Source organism: Globicephala melas, chromosome 15 (assembly GCF_963455315.2).
Source record: "Globicephala melas chromosome 15, mGloMel1.2, whole genome shotgun sequence".
In the NCBI taxonomy this organism is placed as follows: domain Eukaryota; kingdom Metazoa; phylum Chordata; class Mammalia; order Artiodactyla; family Delphinidae; genus Globicephala; species Globicephala melas.
Genome location: NC_083328.1, coordinates 43,853,399 through 43,871,903, shown reverse-complemented (window position 1 = coordinate 43,871,903; position 18,505 = coordinate 43,853,399). Strand labels below are relative to the sequence as shown.

The window sequence follows — 18,505 nt, the reverse complement described above, 5'->3', positions numbered from 1 at the left end:
ATATATTGAGAAGATTGCTTGCATGTTTATTCTTTTATTCATCTAACAAATACTTGTTGAAGACGTAGTTTGTGCTGGAGGCTGTGGATAAAATGTTACAGAGTCAGACAGGTCCCAACCCTTGTGGAGCTTACATTCTCCTCGTGAAGCAGAAGGAAAGCAAAAAAGGTACATGTAAATACACAGTAAATTTCAAGAGGTGGTAAAGTGCTATAAAGAAAAACAGGGCTTCCCTGGTGGCGCAGTGGTTAACAATCTGCCTGCCAATGCAAGAGACACGGGTTTGAGCCCTGGTCTGGGAAGATCCCACATGCCGTGGAGCAACTAAGCCCGTGAGCCACAACTACTGAACCTGCGCTCTAGAGCTCGCAAGCCACAACTACTGAGCCCACATGCCACAATTACTGAGCCTGTGCGCCTAGAGCCCATGCTCCACAACAAGAGAAGCCACTGCAATGAGAAGCCTGTGCACTGCAACGAAGAGTAGCCCCCACTTGCCGCAACTAGAGAAAGGCCATGTGCAGCAATGAAGATCCAACGCAGCCAAAAACAAATTAAATAAATAAAGCAAGATAGCTTTAAGAAGAAGATAACAGACCCAAAATGGAGTTGCTTATGCTAAATAAGCCCACGTCACCAAACGGAGACTTAACTTCATTACAGACTCGGCTCTCCTAGAAATGGGTTCTTCAACCAGTCAATCAGGAATCACCTGGTCAGCACTAATGTGGTTATCTGCCTGATAGACCCCTGTTGTCTCCTAAAGGAAAGTGACCGTGGAATAAATAACTCGCTTCTGTTGTCTCATAAAACTTCCTTGTTCCCACTCTCTTCTCCCTGTGAAAGTCTTTCATTTTGTACAGCTCCTTGGAGTTCCTTTCTGTTTGCTACATGAGATGCTGCCCGATTGATGAATTGTTGAATAAAGCCAATAAGATCTTTAAGGTTTGCTCAGATGAATTTTGTTTTTTAACAGGAGGTAAAACAATTGTGTATGAAGCACTTGAAAACAAGTTATACTATAGTGATAAAACATCCTCGTCACTGTCAGGAGAACAAGGCCTTTTCACAGTAGGTCACCCAGCTGTTAAACTCTGCCAACATCCTCATGACTTTTTGTTTTCTTCTCTGGGAACAAAGACATTTATGGGATTGCACTTGTGTATTTTATTAAGGCCTTAAAGCTTTTAATTCTGTTCAGTGAAATTACTCCCAATACTGTGTTTGAATAAGAGTTTGAAGATTGTTCTTAAGGTTTCCACCTATAAACTAGGTAGAAGTCCACCTATTAGTCTTGGGGAGTGAATTTTGGATTTACTCTTTTGTTCCTTCTGAGAGAATATAATGAGATAATAGAATATATATATGTGTGTACACATATATATATGATGGAATATAAATATAAGATGTATTTTGAAATATATCTATTAATATAATGGAATAAAGCGAAAAACTCTTCCTTAATAATTTTGATGGTTACAGTAATAGAGGAATTGGTGAAAACTAAATATAGATACTTTTTAATAGGAATACAGTTCTTCCACTTCTGGCCACTGAAGATAGAGTAACAGGGACTGAATTTACCCTGAAATAACTAAAACAACAACAAAATCCAGACAAAATGCATGAAACAAGGTTTCCAAACACTGGCCACTGGCAACGAGAGACAGTAGTCTCTGGAGAGGTGACAAACAAAGTGAGCCCTACAACAACTCCAGCTTACTACCGTGAGAGTTTCCCCGCTGTATCACAGGGACAAGGAAATTGACGTGGAGCCTGGTGGACTTCCTGAGCTGTGGATAAGGTGCTGAGAGTCTGGGGACACCAACATGCCTACACTTTATAGGACAGAGGACCAGGGAGAGACATCGGTACAGAGAGAACTCTGGAGATCTGCTGAGGAGAATCTGGAGATCTCTGCACCTTGAGTATTCAACATAGTGCTGCTCAGCACACATGTGTGAGGAAACTATCTGAGGCTGGGGAGAGAACTTCCCGAAAAGTTTAGATGGAACAGTTCCAGTTCCCTCTAACAAGACCATAATTCACTGAACATTGGGTAGAACACTCAGGAATGTCATGCTTCAGTAATGGGAAATAATTAGCCCTAGACAGAGTACTGCTCTGGACCCACCTAACAAATCATAAAAACAAAACCCAGAAGAATCAAACTGTTTCCAATTCACTGCATCCTGAAACAAGATTCAATATTTATAGGAACATAAAAATATCCAGCACCCAACAAAGTAAAATTCACAATGTCTCATATCTAATCAAATATTACCAGATGTATTAGTTTGCTTGGGCAGCCGTAACAAAGTACTACATACTGGGTGGCTGAAACGAGAGAAATTTATTTTTTCACAATTCTGGACGCTAGAAGTCTGAGATCAGTGTGTTGGCAGCATTGGTTTCTTCTGGGGCCTCTCTCCTTGGCTTGTAGATGTCCATGTTCTCCCTGTGTCTTACATGGTCTTTCCTCTGCATGTCTGTCCAGGTTTCTTCTTATAAGGACACCAGTCTTATTGGATTACAGCCTACCATAATGACCAATTTTTCTTTTTAACATACATTTATTTAGGCTGCGCTGGGTCTTAGTTGCAGCACGCAGACTCTTAGTTGCAGCATGCGAACTCTTTAATAGTTGTGGTATGCATGCAGGATCTAGTTTCCTGAACAGGGATCAAACCCAGGTCCCCTGCATTGGGAACACAGAGTCTTACCCACTTGACCACCAGGGAAGTCCCCACTAATGACCGAATTTTAACTTAATTTAACCTCTTAAAGACTCTATCTCCAAATACAGTCACATTCTTAGCACCTGGGGTTAGTATCTAAATGTATGAATTACAGTTGGGGAGCACAGTGCAAGGAGACAGGAAAATGTAACCTGTAATGAGAATAAACAATCAATGAAAACCAATCCAGAACTGACACAGATGGTACAGTCAGCAAAGGACATTAGAACAGTTATTACAACTATATTCCATGTGTTTAAAAAGTTAAGTAGGGTCATGGAAGATATGAAGATTACCCAAATCAAGTTTCTAAAGATGACAGACTACAAGTGTGTTAAGTGAAAGATACACTGAGGGGCATTAATGGCAGATTAGATGTTGTAGAAGGAAAGATTCAGTTATCCAACATGAAACATATAAAAAAGAATCAAAAAATTTTCAGACGTAGCACTGAACTGTGGAACAACTTCAGGCAACTTAATATATGGGTAATTAGAGTTCCCACAGAAGCAGGAGAGAAAGAAAAAATAGGTGAAAGAATAATGGCCAGAAACTTTCCAAGCTTGATGGAAACTGTAAACTCAACTCAGTGAATCACCCACACAAAAAACAGGAAGAAGGGGCTTCCCTGGTGGCGCAGTGGTTGAGAGTCCGCCTGCCGATGTAGGGGACACGGGTTTGTGCCCCGGTCTGGGAAGATCCCACGTGCTGCGGAGCGGCTGGGCCCGTGAGCCATGGCCACTGAGCCTGCGCATCCAGAGCCTGTGCTCCACAACGGGAGAGGCCACAACAGTGAGAGGCCCGCGTACCGCAAAAAAAAAAAAAACAAAACAGAAAAAAAAACCAGGAAGAAAACTATACCAAGGCACATCATAATCAAATTACTCAAAACCAGTGATGAAGAGAAAAATCTTAAAAGCAGCCAGAGGAAGAAAGACATGTACAGAAAAGCAAATATGCAGGTGACAGCAGATTTCTTGTGATAAAAAAAAAGAAAGCCATGGAACAGCATATTTAAAACACTGAAGAAAAAAAGAAAACCAAAAAACCTCTGTCCACCTAGAATTTATTCTCTCTTTTCTTTTCTCTTCTCTTTTCTTTTTTCTTTCCTCTTTTCTTTTTTCTCCTTCCTCCCTGCCTTCTTTCTTTCCTCATAAATGAAGTATAATTGACTTACTATATTAGTTTCAGGTGTACAACATAGTGATTCAGTATTTTTATACATTACAAAATGATCACCATGATAAGTCGCTACCATCTCTCACCCTACAGAGTTATAGTATTATTGATTATATTCCCTGTGCTGTACATTTCATCCCTGTGACTTACTTATTTTACTGGAAGTTTGTACTTCTTAATCTCCCTAACCTATTTCACTTATCCCCCTACATGCCTCCCCTCTGGTAGCCACCAATTTGTTCTCTATCAGTCTGTTTCTGTTTTGTTTGTTCTGTTCTTTAGATTCCACATACAAGACAAATCATATGATATTTGTCTTTCTCTGTCTGACTTATCTCAGCATAATACCTTCAGGTCCCTCCATGTTGTCGCAAAAGACAGATTTCATTTTTTTAAAAAATAAGTTTATTTTTGGCTGTGTTGGGTCTTTGTTGCTGCACACAGGCTTTTTCTAGTTGCAGCAAACGGGGGCTACTCTTTGTTGCGGAGCATGGGCTCTAGGCACACGGGCTTCAGTAGTTGTGGTGCTTGGGCTTAGTTGCTCCGCAGCATGTGGGATCTTCCTAGACCAGGGCTCAAACCCATATCCCCTGCATTGGTGGGCAGATTCTTAACCACTGTGCCACCAGTGAAGTTCCCAGATTTCTTTTTTTTTAAATGGCTGAATAATGGTCTTGTGTGTGTGTGTGTGTGTGTGTGTGTGTGTGTGTATGTGTATCACATCATTATCCATTCATCTGTTACTTATTGTCTTTTTTGATGATAGTCATTCTGACAGGTGTGAGGTGATATCTCATGGTTTTCATTTGCATTTACTTGTTGATTAGTGATGCTAAGCATCTTTTCATGTGTCTGTTGGCCATCTGTGTATCTTCTTTGGAAAAACGTCTGTGTGGGTCCTCTGACCCATTTTTTAATTGGACTGTTTGTTTTTTAATGTTTAGTTGTATGAGTTCTTATACATATTGGCTATTAACCCCTTATCAAATACACTGTTTGCAAATATCTTCTCTCATTCAGTAGGGTGCCTTTTTGTTTTGCTGATAGTTTCCTTCACTGTGCAAAAGCTTTTTAGTTGGATGTAGTCCTATTTGTTTATTTTTCCTTTTGTTTCCCTTGCCTGAGGAGATATCTATATATCTATATCTATTTGATGTCAGAGAGCATACTGCCTATGTTTTCTTTTAGGAGTTTATGGTTTCAGGTCTTACATTTAAGTCATTAATCCATTTAGAATTTATTTTTGTATATAGTGTGAGAAAGTAGTCCAGTTCGCTTCTTTTGCATGTAGCTCTCCAGTTTTCCCAACACCGTTTATTGAAGAGGCTTTCTTTTTCCCATCATATATTCTTGCCTCCTTTGTCATAGATTAATTGACCATATAAGTGTGGGTTTATTTCTGGGCTCGCTGTTCTGTTCTGTTGATCCATGTGTCTGTTTTTGTGCCAGTATCATACTGTTTTTTTGTTTTTGTTTGTTTGTTTAGGCTGCACTGTGTCTTAGTTGCGGCACGCGAGATCTTGTAGCATGTTTACTTGCAGCATGCGGGATCTTTAGTTGCGGCATGTGGGCTTCTTAGTTGTGGCATGCATGTGGGATCTTTTTCCCCGACTAGGGATTGAACTGAGGCACCTTGCATTGGGACTGTGGAATCTTACCCACTGGACCACGAGGGAAGTCCCACTGTTGTTTTTTTTTTTAAATTGAAGTATAGTTGATTTACAGTGTTGTCATACTGTATTGATTACTATAGCTTTGTAGTATAGTTGGAAATAATGGAGCATGATACCTCCAGCTTTGTTCTTTCTTAAAATTATTTTGGCTATTTTGGACTCTTTTGTGTTTCCATACAAATTTGGGCATTATTTGTTGTAGTTCTGTGAAAAATTCCGTTGGAATTTGGTAGGGATTGCATTGAATCTGTGGATTGTCTTGGGATTCTTCTAATCCATGAACATGGTATATCTTTCCATTTGTTTCTTTTTAGTTTCTTTCATCAGTGTATTATAGTTTTCTGGGTACAGCTCTTTTCCCTCCTTGGTTAGATTTACTCCTGGATATTTTATTCTTTTTGATGCAATTGTAAATGGGGTTGTTTTCTTAATTTCTCTTTCTGACAGTTCATTAGTGTACAGAAATGCAACAGATTTGTATTATTTTGCATCCTGAAGCTTTACTGAATTCATTGGTGAGTTCTGATAGGTTTTTTGGTGGTGTCTTTAGGATTTTTTTATATATAATGTCATGTCATATGCAAACAGTGATAGTTTTACTGCTTCCTTTCCAACTTGGATTCTTTTCATTTTTCTTGTCTGATTGCTGTGTCTAGGACTTCCAATACTATCTTGAATAAAAATGGTGAGTGGGCATCCTTGTCTTGTTCCTGATCTTAGGGGAAATGCTTTCCGCTTGTCACCTTTTTGTATGATGTTGGCATAGGCTTACCATAGATGGCCTTTGTTATGTTGAGGTATGTTCCCCCTATACCAACTTGGGTGAAAGTTTTTATCATAAATGGGTATTGGATTTTGTCAAAAGCTTTTTCTGCATCTATTAAGATGACCATATGATTTTTATTTTTCAATTTGTTATGTGGTGTATCACATTGATTTCTGGATATTGAAACACCCTGCATCCATGGGATAAATCCCACTTGATTATGGTGTATGATCTTTTTGATGTATTGTTGAATTCATTTTGCTAATATTTTATTGAAGATTTTTACATCAGTGTTCATCAGGGATATTGGCCTCTGTTTTCCTTATTTTGTGGTATCCTCATCTGGTTTTGGTACCAAGGTGATGCTGGCCTTGTAGAATGAGTTTGGAAGCACTCCTGACTCTTCCTTTTTTGCAGTAGTTGGAGAAAGATAGATATCAATTCTTCTTTAAATGTTTGGTAGAATTCATCTATAAATCCATCTGATCCTGGACTTTGTTGGGAGTTTGTTTTGTTTTGTTTTTTGTTTTTGTTTATTTTGCTGATTCAGTTTCATGACTGGTAATCATTCTGTTCATATCTTCTGTTTTTTTCTGATTCAGTTTTAGGAGATTGTACGTTTTTAGGAATTTATCCATTTATTCTGGGTTGTCCATTTTATTGGTGTTTAATTGTAGTAATCTTTTATGATCCTTTGTATTTCTGTGGTGTCATTTATAACTTCTCTTTCATTTCTGATTTTATTGATTTGGTCCCACTCTTTTTTTTATTGATGAGTCTGGCTAAAGGTTTGTCAATTTTGTTTATCTTTTCAAAGAACTAGCTCTTAGTTTCATTGATCTTTTCTGCTGTTGTTTTAAGTCTCCATTTATTTCTGCTCAGATCTTTATTTTTCTTTCCTTCTACTAACTATGAGTTTTGTTTGTTCTTCTATTTCTAGTCCCTTAGATTTTTCTTGTTTCCTGAGGTAGGCTTGTATTACTATAAACTTCTTTCTTAGAATTGCTCTTGCTGTGTCCCATAGGTTTTGGATCATTGTATTTCCATTTTCATTTGTCTTCAGGTATTTTTTAATTTCCTCTTTGATTTCTGCAGTGACCCATTGTTTGTTGAGAAGCATATTGTTTAGCCTCCACATGTGTGTTTGTGTTTTTTGCAGTTTTTTCCATGTAGTAGATTTCTACTCTCATACCACTGTGGTTGGAAAGGATGCTTGCTATGCTTTCCATCTTAACTTTATTGAGACTTGATATATCTTTTAAGTTCATCTGGTCTAGTGTGTCACTTAAGGCCAGTGTTTCCTTATTGATTTCCTCTCTGGATGATCTGTCCATTGATGTAAGTGGGGTGTTAAAGTCCCCTACTATTATTGTGTTACTGTCAGTTTTTCCCTTCATGTTTGTTAATATTTGCTATATGTATTTAGTTGCTCCTATGTTGGGTGCATATGTGTTTACATTTGTTATATCTTCCTGTTGGATTGATCCCTTGATCATTATTTAATGTCCTTTGTCTCTTGTTACAGTCTGTTCAAAAATCTATTTTGTCTGATATACGTATTGCTGCCCCTGCTCTCTTTTTGTTTCCATTTGCGTGGAATACCGTTTTCCATTACCTCACTTTCAGTCTCTGTGTTTTTAGATCTGAAATGAGTCTCTTCAGCATAGTAGTCAGCATATAGATGGGTCATGTTTTTTTTTAGTCTGTTAAGCCGTTCTGTGCCTTTTGATTGGAGCATTTAGTCCATTTACTTTTAAAGTAATTATTGATAGGTATGTACTTATTGCCATTTTTAAAAATAAATTTATTTATTTATTTTTGGTTGCGATGGGTCCTCATTGCTGTGCACAGGCTTTCTCTAGTGGTGGCAAGCAGGGGCTACTCTTTGTTGCGTTGGTGTGGGCTTCTCATTGTGGTGGCTTCTCTTGTTGTGGAGCATGGGCTCTAGGCACATGAGCTTCAGTAGTCATGGCATGCAGGCTCAGTAGTTGTGGCTCGCGGGCTCTAGAGCGCAGGCTCAGTAGTTGTGGTGCATGGGCTTAGTTGCTCCACGGCATGTGGGATCTTCCTGGACCAGGCTCAAACCCGTGTCCCTTGCATTGGCAGGCGGATTCTTAACCACTGTACCACCAGGGAAGTCCCTACTTATTTCCATTTTGTTAAATGTTTTCTGATTGTTTTTATAGTTCTCATTTGTTCCTTCTTCTTTTGCTCTTTTGTGATTTGATGATATCTTTAGTGTTATATTTGGGTTGCTTTCTCTTTGTGTGTGTGTGTGTGTGTGTGAGAGAGAGAGTTGTAAGATTTTGGTTTGTGGTTACCATGATGTTCATATATAACAATTACAGACACATATGTAATATATGTTAGTAATAACTTGTGTTATTATTTTAAGTTGATGATCTTTTAAGTTGAAATTCAGTCTAACAACCCTGCATTTTTATTCTCCCACCATGTTTAATTTTTTTGACATCATGTTTTACATCTTTTTGTTTTGTGTATACCTTAACTACTTATCGTGGATATAGATGATTTTACCACTTTTGTCTTTTACCCTTCCTACTAGCTTTATAAGTGGTTGATGCACTACGTTTACTGTATGTTTGCCTTTACCAATGAGATTTTTTCCTTTCATAATTTTCATATTTCTAGTTGTGTGGTTTTTTCCTTTTTTTTTTTTTTTAAATCCTGCTTAGAGAAGTCCCTTTAACATTTCTCATAATGCCAATGCAGTGGTGCGGAATTCTTTTAGTTATTGTTTATATGTAGAACATTTTCTTTCTTCTTCAAATATGAATGATAGCCCTGCTGGGTAGAGTATTTTTGGTTGCAGTAAGTCCCCTATATATGAACCTTGAAGTTGTGAACTTTCAAAAATGGAAACATGTGCTCACATGTCCAGTCATGTAAGTTAGTTCATGTGTCTGGCATACATTGTCACGTGCATGCATCCTCTACAAGTGGTTGTCCTTTTGTGTACTTTACAGTAGTGTATAGAGTACAGTAGTACAGTGTCTTTATTTCAAGCCCAGGATATCTGGAAGGAAGTATAAAAGCAGTGATGATGTAGCTGGACTTTTCTAGGTACTGTACTGTAAGATTAAAAGTGTTTTCTTTATTTTTTGTGTTTGTTTTTTATGAATTACTTGTGTGAAAATTATTATAAACCTATTGCAGTACAGTACTATATAGCCAATCGTGTTTGGGTACCTAGGCTAACTTTGTTGGACTTACGAACAAATTGGACTTAATGAATGGACTCTTGCAGTGGAACTCGTTTGTATGTAGGGGACTTACTATATAGAGTTTTTTCCTTTCATTACTTTGAGTATATCATGCCACTTCCTTCTGGCCTGTGAAGTTTCTGCTGAAAAGTCAGCTGATAGTCTTAGGGAGTTCCCCTGCACATAACTAACTGCCTTTTTTTTTTTGCTACTTTTAAGATTCTTTATCTTTAATTTTGCCACTTTAATTATAATTTGTCTTGGTGTAGATCTCTTTGGATTCACCTTGTTTGGGACTTAGTGCATCCTGGACTTGGATGTCTGTTTCCTTTTCCAGGTTAGGGAAGTTTTCAGCTATTATTTGTTTGAATAAGTTCTCTGCCTCTTTCTCTCTTCTCCTTTTGGGACACCTATAATGTGAATGTTAGTATGCTTGATGTGGTCCTAGATGTCTCTTATTAAACTATGCTCATTTTTAAAAATTCTTTTTTCTGTTAAGGCTGGATGGTTCCACTACTCTGTCTTCCAGTTTGCTGATTTGTTCTCATTCACTGTTCATTCCTTCCAGTGTAGTTTTATTTCAGTTATTATGTTCGTCAGCTCTGTTTGATTCTTCTTTATATTTTCTAACTTGTTGAAATTCTCACTGCGTTCATCCATTCTTCCCCCAAGTTCTTTAAGTATCTTTATGAATATTACCTTGAACTTTTTGTTGGGTAGTTTGCTTATATCCGTCTTGCTCAGTTCTTCTTCTAGGGTTTTGTCTTGTTCCTTTATTTGAAACAGATTCCTTTGTTGTTTCATTTTGTCTAATTCTCTGTGTTTATTTCCCTGTATTTGGTAGGTTGGTTGGTTATGTCTCCTGGTCTTGGAAAAGTGGCCCTATGTAGGAGATGTCCTGTGTGGCTTAGCAGTCTACTCCCCTCTGGCCACCAGAGCTATATGCTCTAGGGGTGCCCCCTATGTTGGCTGCATGGGCCCTTCTTTTGTGGCAGGGTCTACTACTGTGGGCATGCTGAGAGGTGGGCCTGGACCCGGGCCAGGTTGACTGCCAGGTCCTGCCTCGTGCAGTGGCTGTTGGCCCATTGGTTGTTGGGGCCAAGTCCTGGTACATCTAGCTGCATGCCCTGCAGTGTCCTGGGGTTGTTGCCAGCCTGCTAGTGGGCAGATAAGCCCCTGACCCTAATAGGCTAGAGAGAAGACTCCAGAATGGTGCTTGCCAGTGCCACTGTTCTTGTGGTAGAATGAGCTCCCCAAAATGGCTGCTACCAGTATCTGTGTCCCCAAGGGGAGTCCCAGTTGCCTCCTGCCTCTTCATGCTCTCCAAGATTAGTAAGTTGGTGTGACCCAGGCTACTTTCAAATTACTGTCTCTCTGCTGGGACTTGGAGCATGTGAGATTTTGTGTGCACCCTTTAACAGCACACTCTCTGTTTCCTGTAGCTCTCAAGCTCTCCTTTATAGAAGCCCCACTAGCCTTCAAAGTGAGATGTTCTGGGGGCTGATCTTCCCGGTGCAGGACCCCTGGACTGGGGTGCCTGATGTGGGGCTCAGACCCCTCACTCCTCGGGGAAAACATGTGCAATTGTGATTATCCTTCTGTCAGTGTGTTGCCTACTTGGGGTGTGGGTCTGCCTCTCCTACCTGTCTCATTGTGGTTCCTTCTTCATACAGTTAATTCTGGAAAGTCTTTTCTGCTAGTCTTTATGTTCTTCTCATAGACAGGTGTTCTGTAAATAGTTGTGATTTTGGTGTGCCTGTGGGAAAAGGTGAGCTCAGGGTTCTCCTGCTCCACCGTCTTGGCCACACTTCACCTAGAATTCTTTACCAGGTGAACACATCTTCCAAAAACAAAGAAGTTTTCAGACACATGAAAGCTGAAAGAATTAATCACCAGCAGACCCACACTCTAAGAAACATTTAAGGATGTCCTTCAGGCAGAAGAAAAATTATACCAGATGAAAACCTGAATCTACACAAATGAATGAAGAACACTGGAAATGATTATGTGAGAAAATATGTAAGCTATATTTTTTATTATTTAAATATCTTTATATTAAAATTGCTTATATAAAAGTAGTAACAATGCTTTGTGAAGTTTATAACATCTATAAAGTAAAATTCATGACAACAAATGGATATAGCCCAGGAGAGAAGAAATGGAAATAAACTATTATAAGATCTTTATGTTATATGTGAAATGGTATAATCTCACTTGGATGTCAATATGATAATGATGGATACTGTAAACCTTAAGGCAGTCACTAAAGTAACAAAACTAAGAGTTAATAGGAACCCAACAAAGGAAATAAAATGAAATCATAAAAAAAATGCTTGGTTAATTCAAAGGAAGGCAGAAAAAGAGGAAAAGGGGAACAAAGATAGATGGAACAAATAGAAAACAAAAAGCAAGATGGGCCAAACACCCAATTATAAGGCAGAGATGATTCAGATTGGTTAAAAAAAGCAATATCCAACTATGTGATGCCTACCAAAGAAAGGCATTTTAAATATAAAACAAAAAGGTTAAAATTATATGAATGAAAATATGTACATACCATGGTAACACTAGTTAGAAGGTAGCTGGGGTGTCTATATTAATATCAGATGAAGTAGACTTCAGAGCAAAGAATATTACCAGAGATAAAGAAGATCATTTCATAATGACAAAGGGATAAAATAATCAAGGGGACATAACAGTCCTAAACATTTAAATACATAATTGACAGGGCTTCAGAATACATGAAGCAGAAATAGAACTGCAAGGAAAATAGACACATCCACAATTATAATCAGAGATTTCAATAACTGATAGAAGCAGGAAGCAGAAAATCAGTAAGGATATAGTACACTTGACCAACATTGTTCACCAGTTTAACTTGGTTGACAGTTCCCCCAACAATAGCAGGTACACATTCTCTTCAAGTACACATGGAACATTTACCAGATAGACCACATTCTAGGCCATAAAACAAGTCTCAGTAATTTAAGAGAATTTATGTCATGCAAAGTCTGTTTTCTGACCACAAAGATTTAAATTAGAAATCAATAATAGAAAGATGTCTGGAAAAATCCCCAAACATTTGAGTACTGAATAACACACTTTTGAATAAGCCACCAGTCAAGGAAGAAATCAAAGGGGAAATTAGACAATAGTTGGAACTGAATGAAAATAAACATGTATGCCCCTAAAGCATCCTTGGGGAGTTTATAACATAAATACTTACAGTAGAAAAGAAGAAAGGTCTGTAGTCAATGACTTTAGCTTGTTTTAAGATACTAGAAAAAAAGAGCAAATTAAACCCAAACCAGAAAGAAGCATATGATAAATACCAAACAAATCAGAAAAATAGAAAACAGAAAAACAATGTTTGTAGCAGGTTTAATGTATAACAAGCAAGTACTGGAAACAACCCAAATGTCCAACAAGTGAATGTAAAAACAAATTATATATATATATATCCCTACAATGGAATATTACTCAGCAATCAAAAGGAATGAACTTGGGACATAGAGGATATATTGGGCAATGAAACTACTCTGCATGGTACTACAGTGGTGGATACGTATCATTATACATTTGTCCATACTCTTAGAATGTATACTGTGAGTGAATCCTAAAGGAAGCTATGGACTGTGGGTGACGATGTGCCAGTGGAGGTTCATCAGTTGTAATAAATGTATCACTGGTGGGGGATGTAATAGTGGGTGACGGGACTTCCCTGGTGGCCCAGTGGTTAAGACTCCATGCTCCCAATGCAAGGGGCATGGGTTCGATCCTTTGTCGGGGAACTAAGATCCCGCATGCTACATGGTGTGGCCAAAAAAAAAAAAAGTGGGTGAGGTTGGCAGTGGGGAGGTGTTGTATGCACCTTCTGTTCAGTACTGCTGTAAAGCTAAAACTGCTCTAAAAAAGTTTTTTTAAAGGAGTGAACTATTGATACAGACAGGAGTAAGTGAACAAATGAATCTCAAAATAATTGTGCTGAGTGAAAGAATCCATTTCATTTAGGTAAAACAAGCAAATTCAAACTAACCTGTAGTGATAGAAAGTCTGTGGTTGCTTGGGGGTGGGGAATGGGGACCAGAGAGGGGCAGGAGGGAGGAATAAAAAGGGGCAAGAGGAAACTTCTGGGGTGATAGGTATGTTCATTATCTTGAATGTGGTGATGGTTTCACAAGTGTTTAATAGGTTAAAACTTACCACATTATACACTAAATATGTACAGTTTATGTCAATTATACCTCAATAAGTGTGTTTAGAAAACAAAATAAATATTATTGAGCTTTTACATGAGCATTTTGAAAAAAGTTTTCCCCCAGCTTTCATTCTTGTCCACGTTGTTGTGACCACCTGCTCAGTGTAGAACTTCTTTTGGTTTTATTGCCACCAGCCTCTGAAATTATGGGCATTGTCAGGTGAGCTGAAACACCAAGGAGAAACCCATGTGAGCTGAGGGTCAAGTTACTTTTGGGATTTCTAGCAATGTTTAATTCATTCCCAATGAGGATTTGGTGGAATGGAAAGGGTGGGCCAGACTGAGAGGCCCAGGACACAAGCTCATCCTCAGCTTAGGCCTTACCTTGAGCAAGTGAATTAATAACTGTGAGCTTAGTTTTCATATCTCTAAAATGGGAGTGTTACCTATTTTACCTGCTTCATGGAGTTGTAGTAATATCTCAACAAGGTTTATCAGTATTATACAAGTATAAAGTGAGTGGTATAATGTTTCTGTTTCCCTGTCCACTTACCCCATCTACTTTCTTTGTTAATTTAAAAGAAGTTCGCAAGAGACACCTGTTTTGCATGTGAATTTGTTTTCCTTGTTTTTATACTTTTGTTTTGGAGATAATTAAATTACCTGTATTGTTAAGTCATTTTTTTGCTTTGTATTGCTACAGGTTTCAGAACTTTCTCAGATACTTTTTTGCTATGAAAATAGCACTGGAGAGTAAGTAGTTTCTAGTTGGTAGGGTGCTTACTACTTTGCCTAGAGACTTGTATTGTCTCTTACTGACAATTCTAGTGCTAGGCAAACAATGCTTCTTGAGTGAAAAGGGAGTTATAATAATTTCCCAAATGAGACAGCCTTTTAAAAAATTTATTGTGGTAAAATATACAAAGCAAAATTGACCACTTTAACCTTTAAGTGTATAGTTCAGTAGCATTAAGCATGTTCACTGTGTTTAAATGTCTGTGTTGCTGAGGAGGCCTTTGTTAAGAGCCAAGGCTACACTCAAGGTCTTGGTCTGCAGTCCCTCAAGAGCAAGAAGGCTGTGTTTGCTGAACTTTTAAAGCAGTAGTCTTGTATCCTGGATGCCCCACTGTCTTTCAAAAATAGCATCAAGCAAGTTGGTGTTTGCTGAAGATGGGGGTAAGGAAAGTGAAGGAGAGTGGTAGAGACAGAACAATCAAAAAGAAATGAAGAGAAAGAAAAGGAAAGAATCAATAAAGATAGTCACAGAAAGAGTTAATAAAAATAACATTGAGTGCTTTTTACCAGATACCATTTTCTTAAGCACTTTACATGTTTTACTTTTATTTTTATCTATTTAAAATTTATTTTGGGGCTTCCCTGGTGGCGCAGTGGTTAAGGATCCACCTGCCAATGCAGGGGACACGGTCTGGGAAGCTCCCACATGCCATGGAGCAACTAAGCCTGTGCGCCACAACTACTGAACGTGCGCTCTAGAGCCCGTGAGCCACAACTACTGAGCCCGCATGCCACAACTACTGAAGGCCGCATGCCTAGAGCCTGTGCTCCACAACGAGAAGCCCGTACACCGCAATGAAGAGCAGCCCCCACTCGCCGCAACTAGAAAAAGCCCATGTGCATCAATGAAGACCCAACGCAGGCAAAAATAAATAAACAAATTTTTAAAATAAATTTTTAAAAAATAAAAATTATTTTTTATTTTTTATTATTCTTTTTGGCTGTACCATGCGGTTTTCAGGATCTTAATTCCCTGACCAGGGATTAAACCTGGGCCACCACAGTGAAAGCACTAGTCCTAACCACTGGACCACCAGGGAATTCCCTGTATTAACTTTTTTTTTTTTTTTTGCAGTACGCAGGCCTCTCACTGTTGTGGCCTCTCCCGTTGCGGAGCACAGGCTCCGGACGCGCAGGCTCAGCGGCTATGGCCCACGGGCCCAGCCGCTCCGCGGCATGTGGGATCCTCCTGGACCAGGGCACGAACCCGCGTCCCCTGCATCGGCAGGCAGACTCTCAACCACCGCACCACTAGGGAAGCCCCCCTGTATTAACTTTTAAATGTTTACAACTACCTCACAAGGTACTGTAGTCCCCATTTCACAGATGAGGAAATCAAGGCACAGACAGGTAGCTTGCCTAGGGTCACACAGCCACTGGAGGCAGAGCAACAAAAATTGGTTGTGAGATATAATGGAAGAGAAGACCAAATAAAGTCAATAACAAAAAATGCCTATAAGGAATAATGCCTTGGAAAGAAGTACACAAAATCTGTAAGAGGAAAACTTCAGACATTCTCGGAGGACACAGAAGTAGACTTGAACAAACGTAAGGACCTATTTGTTCTTGAGTTGGAAAGCTCGCATCATAAACTGCCTAATCTCCCGAAGTTTGATTATTCATTTAACAAAATTCCAAGTAAAAATGCCAACCTGGTTCTCTCGGGTTCCACACGAGCTGATTCTGAACCAACAACATACAGGAGTGCCAGGAGCCCTGTGGAGGGGAGTGTGAGTACAGACTGGACCATGCTGCTGTGTTCAGGTTCTGCAGGATGGCAGCAACTCCGAGTAACAAGCCATTGAGACAGGACGGAAATTCCAGAAACATGAATACAAAGAACATCTGCGTGATATCACTAATGAAAAAAGAACAAAATATTTGCAACTCATTTAGATAAGGGGCTAATTGCTTTAATAGATAAAGAGCTTCTGGGAATTGAAAAGAAAAAGATCAAAACCCAATGGAAAATATGCAAAGGGCATGCATAATTAATAGAAAAAGAAATACCATATCCCTTCAGTATGTGAAAGGGTGCTCAACCATACTTATTCATAATTAGAGAAATCAGATCAAAACTACACCAAGATGCCATTTCTCACCTATCAGATTGGCACACATGCATCTTAGACAACGATTTTGCTAGTGAGGCTTTGAGGGAAGCAGGAATTTGAGAGTAATCTCTTAATCACAGATGCATTTACTCTTTGATCCAACAGTTTCCATTCTGGGACTATCCAGTGTGCACTTGCACATACAAAATTGCACTTGTACAGATGATTCGTGGTGCACTGACTGCTGGAAACAGCCTCAGTGTCCAGTGGTAGGAGACTGGTTTAATGCCCTAGGATGTATCAACCCAGTGAAATATTGTGGGGCTGCAACATAGGTGTGAATTGACAGGGAGAGACTGCCCGGGTATATTGTTGATAGAGAAAAATCAAGGTGTGAAACAGCTTACAGTGTGTAGTGTCCCCCTTTTGTATGAGAAAGAGAAGGATGAGAACATGTACATGTATTTGCATAAGGAAACGCTGGGAGGATAAATAAGTATGTAATAAAAGTGGTTATCCGAATGCATGGAGGCGACTTGTCAGTGAGACTATATTTTACTTTTTGAAATATGTAAACATGTGACCTTTAACAGAATTATTGGTAAACGAAAAACAAAAATAAGCATGTAGAATATAAGCTCATGTCAGCATTGATACCAGCTACTTTACCAAATTAGTACCGACAACTACACGCACACTGCCAGAATCACATTGCTCTGGTGAGCCTGCTCACTCAGCTTCGCCTGCTCCCCAGGTGGGCTGGAAATGTAGTCTGACTGGAAATGTAGACATTTCCCATCATCACCTCTGCCCTAGGGAAGGGTGAGTACAGACTTCTGGAGATCTGCTGGCCATCTCCACCACAGATCCTAACTTTATATGGCATCAAGTTTATAAGAATATACTATGCTAGTATATTAACAGAGGCTCCTATAGGATCATATGATTTGGGGTTATTTTTATTCTCTTTTCAATGCTTTTATGCAGTTTGCAAGTTTTCTACATTTATCTGTTATCAGAGAGGGCATAAAGCTATGAAAAAGTAATCCCTGTTGCATATTGCGAGCATATTCCATTTTCCTCTCACAGACTGTGTTACAGAGAGGACATCTGTGCAGAGCCTTCCTGACATACTAGGATGCTCTCCTCCTTTGTGGTCAGTCCTTAAGAGTGGATGGAATTGCTTGGTCAGAGAGCAGGGCCCTCTGGCAGTGGGCAGGGTGTTTGCTCATACTTACTGTTTTGGTATAGTCAGTATTCTTTTTTTTTGCCACTGCACAGCTTGATGGGTCTTACTTCCTGGACCAGGGATCAAACCCATGTCCCCTGCAGTGGAAGCAAGGAGCCCTAACCACTGGACCACCAGGGAATTCCCTGTCAGTATTTTTTTATACATATAAATTTATTTATTTTTATCTTCGGCTGCGTTGGGTCTTTGTTGCCGCGCGCGGGCTTTCTCTAGTTGCAGCAAGCGGGGACTGCTCTGATGAGGTGCGCGAGCTCTTGTTGCGGAGCATGGGCTGTAGGCGCGCAGGCTTCAGTAGTTGTGACATGCGGGCTCAGTAGTTGTGGTGCGTGGGCTTAGTTGCTCTGAGGTATTGTGGGATCTTCCCGGACCAGGGATTGAACTCATGTCCCCTGCATTGGCAGGCCGGTTCTTAACCACTGCGCCACCGGGGAAGTCCCCCCGTCAGTATTCTTATTCTTTGCCAAAATATAGGTGAAGATGGAACTTCATTGTTTAATATGTGTTTCTACATGTGCTACGTGTTTCAATAACAGAAGATGTCACAAAATACTGTAGCTCTGTAGCCCTTTGCACTGAAGATAAATTCTCACAGTATTGTCTCATTGTGAGTCTTTGTTTTGGTCAAATGA

The 18,505-nt window shown here is 39.3% G+C and overlaps 1 protein-coding gene across 4 annotated transcripts in view; it reads left to right on the top strand.

The window, feature by feature from the left end:
• Positions 1-18,505, top strand: part of ABHD12 (abhydrolase domain containing 12, lysophospholipase) — a 72,401-nt gene that overhangs the window by 14,712 nt on the left and 39,184 nt on the right. Inside the window, exon 1 of one of the 4 annotated variants that reach the window (XM_060284929.2) lies at positions 11,581-11,599. The exons of the other annotated variants lie outside the window; for them this stretch is intronic. Within the exon in view, the coding sequence (XP_060140912.1) occupies positions 11,598-11,599 (2 nt within the window). The 5' untranslated portion in view covers positions 11,581-11,597. Of the gene's footprint in view, positions 1-11,580; positions 11,600-18,505 lie in introns of those variants that run through there. 4 annotated transcript variants of the gene reach the window in all.